General features: G+C 36.0%; 1 protein-coding gene across 2 annotated transcripts in view; it reads left to right on the forward strand.

The window, feature by feature from the left end:
- Positions 1 to 12,898, forward strand: part of FBXL17 (F-box and leucine rich repeat protein 17) — a 433,532-nt gene that overhangs the window by 128,629 nt on the left and 292,005 nt on the right. For both annotated transcript variants that reach the window (XM_006207989.4, XM_072958311.1), the window contains exon 5: positions 6,955 to 7,062. In XM_006207989.4, the coding sequence (XP_006208051.2) occupies positions 6,955 to 7,062 (108 nt within the window). The remainder of the gene's footprint in view (positions 1 to 6,954; positions 7,063 to 12,898) is intronic.

A 12,898-nucleotide genomic window follows, 5' to 3' on the forward strand; every position in this document is an offset into this window, starting at 1 on the left:
TGGAACCAATAAGATCAGCGTTCACATTTTCTTAGCATTAAAAATGATTATTGAGACAATAAGCCGTTAACATGTATCAAGACAGTACTTCTTTCATTCATTCATTTTTATTTTTAGAGCTCTTGTGTGCCAGGCCCTGTGCCAAGCACTGTGGTTAGAATAGTGAATGGGACAGATGGGGAGACCATGACCATGGCGAACAAATGGAAGGGGTGCTGGGATGATAAAGTTAAGGAGGTGTCAGATTCTGCAAGGCCTTACAGGTTACAGAAGCAATTTGAATTTTATTCTTAGAGTAATTGGAGGACTTTGAATAGCAGAGTGACATGATCTGATTTGCACATTTTAGAAGATCACTGTGGCTTCATGAGTGGAGAATAGATTTGTGGGGTCAAGAGTGACAGAAAGAGGTCCAGTGTGCAGGCTATAGAAAATGTCCAGGAGAAGGATGACATATCTAGGACCATGGCTGTCTCTGGTGTCAGTAGAGATGGCAAAGAGATAAGCCCATTGTATACTCAGGGCCGTCTTCGGTACTAATATTTAGAGAGTTAATCATGATTGTTATGGGACTGTTTCTGGATTGATTCCTTAAGAATCTTTACAAGAACTTGCTAACAGTATATATTTCTGGGTTTTGAATTAGTAGGTTTGGGGTGAAATATAGGGAAAACTTTTTTCCCTGAGCAAGGTCATGAAATACTTTTACATTATTTAGTACACTCATATAAGATTACACATCAATTCTTTAATGCCAGCAATATAAAAATGTCCAAAGATTGCTCCAACTTTTTAGAATTAATACTACAAATTCCTTTCCTCCCCAGATATGCTAGCAATCATGCCCCCAAATTAATCTTTCAGTGCAGTTTACAAAACCCTTTTCATTGAATCAGTCTTATTCTGATATAGTTAGATTTCTTCTCCCATCTTCCAAGAAAACTTTGTCTTAAAATAAGAATAAATTGCATCTCTTTATTTAGAATCGTGAAATTTATGTAAAAACTTCTCCTCTCCTTATTTTCTTCTCTTTTAATCCTTTCTAGATGAAAGTGCTTTCGTGGATTATCAGTGTCTACTTCTGTGGTTTTATAATTCGCTACCATTAATCCAGCTTCTTCAACATCTCTGAATTAGATTACCCCAACCCTCTCCTATGCTGTCCTCTTTGGGGAGGGTTCTCAGCACATATACGACTATCACAGCATTGGCACCACACCCTTAGGAGATGAAAAAAGTCATCAAGGATAACACTTTTCTTAGAAAATTCTTTAAAAAGTAGATCCATTGTTCCTTGATCTCTGCCACTCTACTTGTCTGGGGCTAAAGGAAGGGTCTTGAATTTGCTTTTGCATTTGAGTGAGATTAGCCCCATGAAATGAATCACAATTTATATAAGCTAAAGAGCCTGGGTTTCAAAACCCAAAAGACCAAAGTTTAAAGCCCCTGTTTGCCACCGGGTAGTGGTTTGATTTGGGGGAAGTTTCTAGTAGGCTTATTTTAATCACCTATTAAATGGGGAGAATGTTGCCGTTCGAGGCTATTATGAGGATCCCACATGATACATAGAGAGGACTTAGCTTGGTACACAGTAAGGCCTTAGTGAATATAGCCATTTGTATTATCTAGCTGTTTTTATTATCTACTTCCTCTTAAATTCTTTGGTTCTTAGTACCCCAAGCTTTGACAAGGTGAGCTGTGTCCAGAGACTGAATCTCCAGGTTCAGCAATTCAAAAAAAAAAAAAAAATCACACTGATAACAGTAACTCTTCAAGCAAAATTAGTGACCCTGTCCTGCTTGCCTTCTGCTCTTTCCCTTTCCTCTAGCCAAGAATATTTTAGTCATATATGGCCATTTCTACCACAGTGGCTATTATGTTTGCCCCCTGTTTTAGAATTTTCTAGGCTTATTATTTCTACCTCCTGAAGAGGTTTCTCTCTTGTGCCCACATTTGATCTCAAAAGAAATCACCCTCAAAGGATTTCTGATTGAGTACAGCTCTCAAGAGCTTTTGAGAGCCAATATCTTCCTTTTCCCTTTGCCCCCTGTGTTTCTGGCTTTCATTTGCTTCAGGTTTAGTAACTAGAGAAGGCCCCCTTAAGATTCACAAATGGAAACTCTATTAGAATCTTTGTGCATGTTTATATCATTGAGGCTTTTCATGGTTCTTGTGACTCTAAAGGCACAACAGACTTTCCTTACCACTGATGCTTCTCCTCATTGTAACACTAAGTGCATGTACATCCTTTCCATGCTGCTGTAAAAGTGTAGGTTGGCATAGAGATGGATGCTGGCTTAAGGAGATGGTCTTCTCTACCTCTGCCATGTGAAGAGATGGCACTGTTGAATATGAGGTTCATCTTCTTCTTTCTGTCACAGACTTGACTAAATGATCAAAGTCTCCCTTAATTTTCCAATGCTCTTTTCCAAATCCTGAGCCACGTTTCTGTTTGCATACTAATTCTTCTGTACTTCCTGGTTTTCCCACAATTTGTAAGTATGATTCTTTAAATCAAATCATTCCAGGTTAGAGCTTTAAAATTCCTCCATAGTATGTGGCCTTTTCAACAAATGGCACTGGGACAATTGGATATTCATATGCAGAAAAAATGAACATTTCACCTTATTCACAAAAATTAACTCCAGGAGAACCATAGACCTAAATGTTAGAGCTAAGCCACCAATAAGAAGGTGAAAAGACAAGGCACAGAATTGAAGAAAATATTTGTGAAACAAATGTCTGATAAAGGACTTGTATTCAAAAAAACTCTTACAACTTAATAACAAAACAACCCAGTTTTTAAAAAATGGGAAACATTAAACTTACACTTCTCATATGACTCAGTAATTCAACTCCTAGATATCTACTAAAGAGAAGTGAACTATATATCTATACAAAGACTTGTGTGTGAATGATCACAACAGCATTATTTATCAAAGCCCCAAATTGAAAACAATTAAAATGTTTATCAACTGGTGAACAGATAAATGAAATGTAGTATAGTCATACAATGGAATTCTACTCAGCAATAAAATGAGCCAACTACTGATATATGTAACAGCAAGGATGAACCTCAAAAGCATTACACTAGGGAAAGAAGCTAGACACAAAAGACTACTTAGGATAGAATTCTATTTATATGAAATTTCTAGCAGAGGCAAAAATATAGATATGTAAAGCAGATCAATGGTTGTCTCGGGGTGGGAGCTGTTACTGATTGCCCACGGGCATAAAAAGGGAAAATGGAAATATTCTAAAACTGGATCATGGTGTTGGTTGCACAGCTGTTTAAGTTCAGTGACCTATATGAAGCGGGTGAATTCTACGGTTTATAAATTATATGCTGATAAAGCTGTTTAAAAAATTCTCCATAGTGTTTGGGGTATGACATAGCTCTCCAGTTTTTGCTTCTTCTCAGCCCAAGAAGATGACATAGTACTTTGTTCCTTCAGGAGTATTTCTCAAGCTTTAAGATGCATAAGTATCACCTGGGGATCTTGTTAAAATGCAGATTAGGATTCAGTAGTTCTATGGTGGGATCTCAGGTTTTGCATTTTTAACAAACTCCAGGCTCATGCTAATGCTGCTGGTCTGAGGACCACACTTTGATGGAAGGCCCTAGAACTTATTTATAACCCAGGCTGCATATTGGAATTTCCTGGGGGAGTTTTGAAAATAAAATTGATTCAGATCTCCACCTAGACATTAAATCCAAAAGCTCTTCAGGTGATTCTGATGTGCAGTCAGGATGAGAACCTTAAGAAAGTGGCATTCTTTTTACCATAATGGATCAATAATAAACTTCCTTCCGTACACTTCTCCCCCACTTCCATCCCATGAGTTAGCCTAATGACTAGAGCCTCCAAATGATGATCTGACCTTTTGGAGTAACTAGGATGCTTTAGTAAACTAGCTTTAACTACACTATTTAAAAAAATTTTTTTATTGAAGGGTAGTTGATTTACAATGTTAGTTTCAGATGCACAGCAAAATGATTCAGATACACACACACACACACACACACACACACATACATATATATATATATAGTTTCTTTTCAGATTCTTTTCCATTATGTTATTACAAGAAATTAAATATAGTTCCCTGTGTTTATACAGTAGGTACTTGTTGTTTATCTATTTTATATATAGTAATGTGTGTCTGTTAATCCCCAACTCCTAATTTGTCCCTCCCCTGCCCTTTCCCCTTTGGTAACCATAGTTTGTCTAAAAATAGATTCTATTTACAAACCAATAACTACATTATTTTTATGATTATTTTCTTTCACATGTCAACTCTGCAGTCATGGCTAAGAATTAGACTACAGAAGAAAGGGGAACCTGGGATGATTATGATAATAATAGCTAAAATGCATTGACCAGTTGCAACATGCAGGCACTGTTTAAAACATTTTACATGCATTATTTACCCTCATATTTCACAGGTAGATACTGTTATTTCCTCTCTATTATAAAAGGGACAAAGTATAAAGAGATGAGATGACTTGCTCAAAATCACACAGCTAGTAAGTGGTCCACCTGAAGTTTGAAAAGAGGTCCCCAAGAAGTTGACACTCACTGGTACTTGCCTCCGGCAATTATACTTGTTTCACCCCCAAATCCTAGCTGATCTTCTATTCTTGGGAATAGAGCTGGACCCCACTGAAATCTTCAAGGCCTTTTACTAAGTCTCCTAACACACTTCCAAGCCTACTAAGAGTGTTTCCATACTCCAAGGACTTGCTCTGGTCTTGCTTGGTTTACAGGACTCTGTTGATGCTGGAGGCTCCTCTGAGCTCTCTTACTCTGATTGCTTGAGCTGAAAGAGAAAGACCCACCAAACAAATTTTAATACATTTTTTCTTCTCTCGGAAAGCTGCAACACCTTGTACTTGAGCTTTCTTGTGTCCTTAATCTTTATCTGAATTCCCCTTTTCCCCCCTTGAAGATGGACCTAGGAAAGGCTTGATGTTAGAGTGAGATTAGGCAGGGTATTCAGCTTTCGTACCCCCTACCTTTTTTTAATAGAGATGGGTTTCCCTGAAGTTTCAGACAATTTTAGTGCCTTAAGCATTCTTTGCTAACATAATGTATTAGAAAGCTGAGTGTCAGGAAGGCCCATTTTTAATTTATCAATGGCACCCTTGGTCTTAATATGCTGAAGCATACTTTACTTTTGAAGGCAGAATTAATCTTTTATCAGATGTACCATGGATGCTGTTGGTTTCATTATTTTAGGAAAGTGTTCTTGTGTTGTTTCAGAATTAATGCTACCCACATACCTTTATTTTCCAATATCTATTCAGAATAGATAAGGAATATACAAAGTAAGACTCACCCATATGAAAGTTAATGCAAAGGAGATGTAAGTGACTGCTGTTTGAGAATGAGCAATGGTGTTTAACTTGTTGATTTCATCTTGATGGTGAGGAAAGTGAATCTGAAATTAAGCCTATGACAGAGAATATTTGGACTTTCTTTTATAAGCTACAACTTTGTGGAACAGTCAAGAAAATTTTCACACAATTGTAAGAAGATAACTTTATATATGGAAAGTTTTGGGAGGTGGCGAAGACAAAAAGGGAGTTTCATTCTGCCTTTTGTTTAAAACAGGGCTATGTAGAAATGCCAAAAGCTGTCAGTGTAACTTCTTTGTAGCACTGGGATCTCAAGTTTTCACATCCCTAAGAGTCACCCCAGGGGATTGTTAAAAATACAGATTCATGGGCCTCACTGCTTTTGGCTCTGAGTTTTTAATAAACTCCTCAGGGGATTTTAATATGTTCTAATATGTATTGCATTAGTTAGAGTTCTTCAGAGACTCAGAATTAGTATGCGGGGTGTATGTGTTTGTAAAACAGATTATCATAAGGAATTGGCTCACATAATTTGGGATACTGAGAAGTCCCTAAATCTGCAATTGACAATCTGGAGACAGGAAAGCTGATGGTATTGTTCCACAGTCTGAGTCTAGAAGCATAGGAACCAGGAAGGCTGGTGGTGTAAGTTCCAGTCCAAGTTTGAGGCTGAAGGTAGGGAACTGAAGGTCTCAACTTGAAGATGGGCAGAGAGAGAGAAAGTGGGAGAGGGAGAGCAAATTTTCCTTTACTCAGCCTTTTGGTTCCATTCAGACCTTCAGCAGATTGGCTGTGACTAAGATTGAGCAGTCGCCTTGGTAAGGGCAGTCTGCTTTACTCAGTCCCCTGCTTCAGATGTAAATCTCTTCTGGAAACGCCCTCACAGACATATCCAGAAAAACGTTTAATCAAATATTTGATGACCTCTTGGCGTAGTCACGTTGAAACATAAAATTAACCATCACACCATCCACATCAGAAGAATCTGAAGCAGTGTAGGGAAAACCAGATTTCTTGGAAGAAACACATGTAGAGAGAAACCTTATAAAGAGACCATTGCTGTACTTCAGGGATCAATTGTACAATTTCAAGTGTAAAAAATGTCCAGACTAGGCAAACCCGTAGTGATAGAAAGCTGCCAGGGGTTGGAATAGGGGAATGACTGCTCCTGGGCATGGGGATTTTTGAGGGGGTGATGAACATGTTCTGGAATTAGATATTGGTGATAGTTGTACAGACTTGTAAATATACTAAACCACTGGACTGTTCCTTTTGATATGTGTGAATTATGTCAATACAAATATATATTGAGAGAGATGAAGAAGTAGAGGTAGATTGCTTTACATCTCTGAGACATTTTCTTTAAAGAAGTGATCAAACATGGGGTGATAAAAGAGGACCTGGAGTCGAGGAAGGATTTAAAAAAAAAAAAAACCACAGGAGACATTGCAGCATGTCTGTATACAGATTCAAATGATCCATTGGAAAGGGAGATATTAATGATGCAAGGTAAAGCTGAGGGAATTTGCAGTAGCCAAATCCTTAAATTCACTGTAATGCCAGGTTGACTAACTTTGTTCACACTTCTTCCCTAGGTGACAGATCAGTCTGTGAAAGCATTTGCTGAGCACTGTCCTGAACTTCAGTATGTTGGCTTCATGGGTTGTTCAGTTACTTCTAAAGGAGTCATTCATCTAACCAAGGTGGGTACCATGGCTACATCTCCTTAGTGTTTCTGAGTATCATTTTTTATCACTGCCCTAGCAGGGGTAAACACACTTGAATGAGGAATAGTCAGATCTTTATAGAAGTGTGAGTAGCGTTTGCTAAAGTTAAAAGTAAGGCAACAATACAATATCTGTGCTTTCTGAAATGGGACACTCATTTAAACAAGAAACTTACTTTTTGCTTTTTCATTTGCTAATGACTATTTTTATACACACACACACACACACCCCTTAAGGAAACTGATGTAAGTACAGGAATTATTTTGATATTAATGTATTGTGTTAGAAGATATTTTGATTATAAAGTTTTCACTGGTCATATATCTTTAGATTTCTGAGCATTTGGCTTTAAGAAGTGACTATGATCAGTGCATATGATTAAGCTGAATGTGTTAAGGTGAAAAGAGAAGGGAATGTATATAAAAAATTAACTTTACAGTTCAGAGAGTTTACTTATATACAAAATACAGGAAATCTCATACTTCAGCAATAATGAAAATGCCCATTCCTTTGTAATCTCTTACCCTTATGCATCATCTCTGCTGCTTTTCAGAACTCTAAAACAATTAGGAGCTAACTCTTATATACATGTTTTGGAAAACTGGCTACTGTAAAATTTGCCTGTATATTATCTGAAATTTGTCACTGTATACATTTTAACTGTATCATATAGTACGTAGTCTCCTAAGTACTATGGGTGTTGTCTTACCTTTTCCATTTAATAACTGAGAAACCTTTGTATTCGACCTTCCTTCATTTCACTACTATTAGAAAACTGATGGGTTAGCAGCACAAGGCAGAAATAAAATAGGTAAGATCCCTAGTCTCCTTAGACTTGGTCTCCTTAGGTCTCTTGAAGCTTACAATTTAGTGGCAAATAATGTTTTTCTTTCCTCCTGGGGAAAGAGCAAATGTTTACAAGTTGCCTCGGGCTATGGCGATGAGGCACAGTGGGTAGGAGCCTGGGCTCTGTTGGCAGCTCAGGTTTAAATCTTGGCTCTGCCAAGCAGGCAAATTATTTTTCAGGGTATTAATTGAAGTAATATATGCAAGGTGCTTGCCTCGCTATCGAGATCACAGTAAGTGCTAAGTAAACTTTAGCTACTAATATTAAAATAGGTTCTCCAATATCTAAATTGCCTCAGAATCAGAGCAGACTTTGAGAAAAACATATCAAGTCACTGTCCTCGTCTAGTATATCTGAAACAGAGCCTGTGATTGTTCTATCTTAAATGACTGATCAGCTTTAATTGTATTTTGAGGATCAGAACCTAGAGCTAACAGAGGAGAGGCATGTTTTTCTTTATTATTGCTCTATCAAAACATCTCCGTGTAACCGAGACCATATGTAACCATAATTTTTTATTCATTTTCCATAACCTTGGCCTGAACATTTTGGTAGATGAATGTTTTTCCAGTCACATCTAATGCTGTTTATAGTGTAGAGTAGAAATGCCTTTGGATGAACAGATTGCGCACAACAAGTGTTATAATGACCATATGTGGGATTTTTACGATCACTCGAAATTGTACTCATTAAAGACAAAACAAGACTTATTAGATCAGTAAGTGCTTCCCTGAGCATTTTGAGATGGCCAGAAATTTATGGTACACTGGTACTTAAAAGATCAGAATTATTCTCTGTGACAAAATAGCAGCTATAGCAAATGTCTGCTTTGGAAGGCTTAATTTGCTGAGATTATTCTGAAGATTAAATACCAGGATTGGTAGTTTGGCCTGTCAGCAGTCAGAGTCTCCTGGATTCACATCAAAGCTGGTCCACAGCATTGTGAGGACCATCTTTGTTGCTCAGCACAGCCTTTGTTTTGATAAGAAGACTGGTTTGTGGTATAGTATTGGTTAGTTTCATGGATTCAGGTAAAGGCAAGGTAGCATTTTACACAGGCATAACTTTTGCAAAGCTGTTTTCATTGTTTTATCTCTTGAAAACCAAAGGTAGACTCAAGTTTTAGTAAAATAAAAGCTTTTTAAAAAAAAATTTGCATTCTTACAGTGTTTTTATACTGACATTACACAAAATGTAATTTACATTCAGAAAATGTTTGTAAATGTATAAATGCTCCTAGAAAGTTGTGTTACCCTTATCATCATGGTGCACAGGTTTAAATAAGTATCATGGTATATAATTTTTGAATAAATGATTAGGGAGATATAAGATACAGAGTATTGAAAGCTATCAGTCTAAATATATTTAATTTTATATGATTTAGAAAATCTCTCCAACTTATTAATTTACTAAGTCTCTGGCTCTAAGTTGGCTAATGGAAGCAAGTGCCATAAAATCTCTGTGCCTTAGTTTCCTGTCTATGAAGAGATGTCCCTGTATTAGATGGTCTATCTTGAGAGTTTCTTACACCCAGACCAATCTCTGAAGTTAAGAGTCATTGACCTGAAAGAGACCATAAAGGTCTGTCACTGAAAGTAAGGAATGTCAAGTCTTTAGTAATTTAGAAGGGAAAATTGGGGATTTGTGACACCTTCGTTGGTTAAATCAAGGGCAAGAAGACAGAACATTGGGAATAAATGGAAAAATACTGATATTCTATTACTGTGGTCTCTTGGACTTTATTTTGATGCTCTCAGTCTTGGCTGGACTGTGACTTTGCAATATTTATTGATGACACACCATTAATCTTCAGATAGACTCTGCTAATACCAAACAGTATTGGAGTAGGAGACCTTCCTAGTTAGCTGTTATGACTATGTAAATGAGACTCCAGAAATAGCTAAGGCTGGATGCACACAGGTTGAGAAGATAAAGTCAACTTTACTGGAGTGGGTTTGGAAAAGTAGAGATCCATATTTAGGAAGCAATGATAAGAGCTTTTTAGCTGTCTCTTTAACAGTTGAGAATGTTAATGATTTGTATCTGGCAGAATTGAGTGTCCTCCAACACAGGTGTGTTCTTTTCACTGCAGATTACCTATTTCTAAGTGCAAAATATTTCTATCTTGCACTCTTGCTCTCCTTCCTACTTTTCAAAATAAAGTTCACCAAATGCAAATACATAGTTAAATCATAGCATCTAGACTGTAGTGCTTAAATATCATTTGCCACTAAAGGACTACTAGGAACACATCAAAGGACCCAAAAGCCAACACAAAGTGCCTCCCCCTTGCCTAAGCTGGGATACTTTGAGCATCAAAAAGGAAGATGGCTACAATGGATTAACACAAATCAAATATATAAAGTCATGAGTTTTTAATGATTTATAAAAAAAAAAACCAAACCAGATTTCTTCTTCCAGTTCAGATGGAGTAATAAGGATCAGATTTACTGTCTTCCCTGAAACAAACAAACAAACAAATAGATGATAAATACATGAAACAATGGTCTTGAAGACCCTGGATATCAGACAACCAAGGACAGTGGTTCCTGAGATATGAGAAACAAGAGGAGCCGTATACTTGCCTTCACCTAGTGCACTGAAAGAGTTTCTACTCATAGTACCTGGAGGAGGAACCCAGGCAAAACTCAGCAGACCATCTGAGTTGAGACAGAACAGAAAGTCCAGGGAGACCAAGACAGCCAGATTTTGGAGAACAGAGTACCAGAATGGAAAGCATTGCATAGAGAACCCCAGAGATCAGTAGATGCTCTCCCTTGCTCATCCAATCCTAAATAACCCATAAGTAAAGAAGAGATCAAAAGAGAAATTAAAGTTAGAAAGTATTTTGAACTGTGTTTGAAAACACCACACATCAGATTTAGTGTGATGCTGCTAACACACTCACTTTAAATAGCTCTAAACACCTGTAAAAGAAGAGTCGCAAATCAATGACCTTAGCTTCTACCTTATGAAACTTGAGAAAAAAAGGGCAACTTAAACTCAAAGTAAGCAGAGGAAAGGAGATAATAAAGTAGATATCAATGAAATGGAAAACAAAAAATTAATGAAAGACAAAACTGGTTCTTTGATAAAAAATAAATAAATCTCTACTCAGGCTGATTAAAAGAGAAAGGGAAATTGCCAATATCATGACTCAGAGGAGTGATGTAACTACAGATTCTACAGATACTAAAAGGATAACAAGGGAATATTATGGCTGTCTTTGTGCCTCTAAATTCAGCAAGTTAGGTGAAATGGAAAATTTATTTGAAAGATACAAACTACAAAAGCTAACTCAAGAAGAAATAGCTTTCCTAAATACTCCTTTATCTCCTAAAGAAATTACAGTTGTAGTTAAAAACCTTCCTTCCAATGATATTTCATTCCCAGATAGCTTCACTGGTGAATGCTACCAAATATTTGTTATATTTTAAAAACTTTATCAGTAAGGGATACATACTTGAGTATTTGCTAGTGAAAAGACACAATGTTAGGAATTTGTATTGAAGTATTACAAAGGGGATAAAAAGGAAAAAGAAAAGTGGTAGGCCAATAAAGAAAACAAAAATAGTGAAGTATAGATAACTCAGGTGGTTTATAGGACATGGAGGTTCATCATATGATTCTCATTACTTTTGTTTATATATTTGAAAATTTCCATAATAATATAAAAGCTTTTAAGGGGTTGAAAAGTTTAAAATGTTGATATTAATATGACATGATAAAATCATTCTATTCAGTATCATACTTTTTAAGGATGCAATAATAATAACAGAAAATGCTCAGGATAATAATTAATAATTATATATTAACATATATTAATTTAAAATCAGTTGAACAGATAGGCCAGAGGAGTCTGAAATGTCAAAGTGGCGTGTTATTTTTATATATAGTTGGAGTGCAAACCTCAGAAATGCTGTGGGTTCATGAATTTAATGCCACGGTCCATTGGGAACTGACTTACATCAGTTCAAGTGATTTCAACCAGTAGTTAGGAAGATATTATTTTAAATGGCTATTAAGGAAAGTGATGAAGAATTTTTGACAAGTTTATTTTTATTATTTGCTATATAAAAATCATATTTGTTATAACTTAGGAGTAGATGTATTTCCTTTTTAGGAAAATTGATAAATTGTAAATTTGTGAGTGTTTATTAATTAATAATATTAATTCTGATGCCATCTTAGATCTTATTGTTGCTTCAGTTATTCAGTTTATAAACAAAGACTGAATTCTTGGGCTATGTCAGGTATGGTTTGGTTGAGGTTTTTTTATGTTTGTTTGTGTTTGTTTTTAAACAGAGGTTGGGGGGGAAGGTAACAGCTAAAAAAAAGCCCAAATTTCAGGTATTTCCTTGGACTGTAATCATATTTAAGAACTTTTTAAAAAACACATATTTTAAAAGTGCTTATGGTTGAAAATGTGAAATATTTTCTAAAGAAAAACAAAATTGATTTTTTTCAGTCAATTTAACATAAGTAACTGGAAGGATGTTCATTCATGCAGCTAATTCAATTTTCGTCTTCCTTTTCATGTTTATTCAGAGACTAGAAATGGAAGATGAACTTTCTTGCCTTTTAAATTTCCAAACAACAGATCAGTTTAGAATGTCTTATTCTAAAGGAACAACGTATAAGTTTGCTACTTTAGGAGTGATATTGCTGCTAATTTATAGTTTATCATTTCATTTGTTCCTGGTTAATTATAGGTACTTGAGTGATATTTTGAGATGTAGAAAATATGTGGTTCTTAAATTTATTCAGCTCTGAAATATTTCCTAGTGAGTATGAACAGTACTATGAGTTCTATGAAGAGGTGTTTATACAGGATGACCATGTTTTTGGTTCTTTTAAACTTTCCAGGAATTAAAGTTTAGCCAAAAACCAGGTGTTGAGAATATAGAGGATGATTGTCTAGGTCTAGTGATCCATTAATTGATTTTTTCTTAGAAGTTTGCAACG

This window comes from Vicugna pacos, chromosome 3 (assembly GCF_048564905.1).
Source record: "Vicugna pacos chromosome 3, VicPac4, whole genome shotgun sequence".
Classification (NCBI taxonomy): domain Eukaryota; kingdom Metazoa; phylum Chordata; class Mammalia; order Artiodactyla; family Camelidae; genus Vicugna; species Vicugna pacos.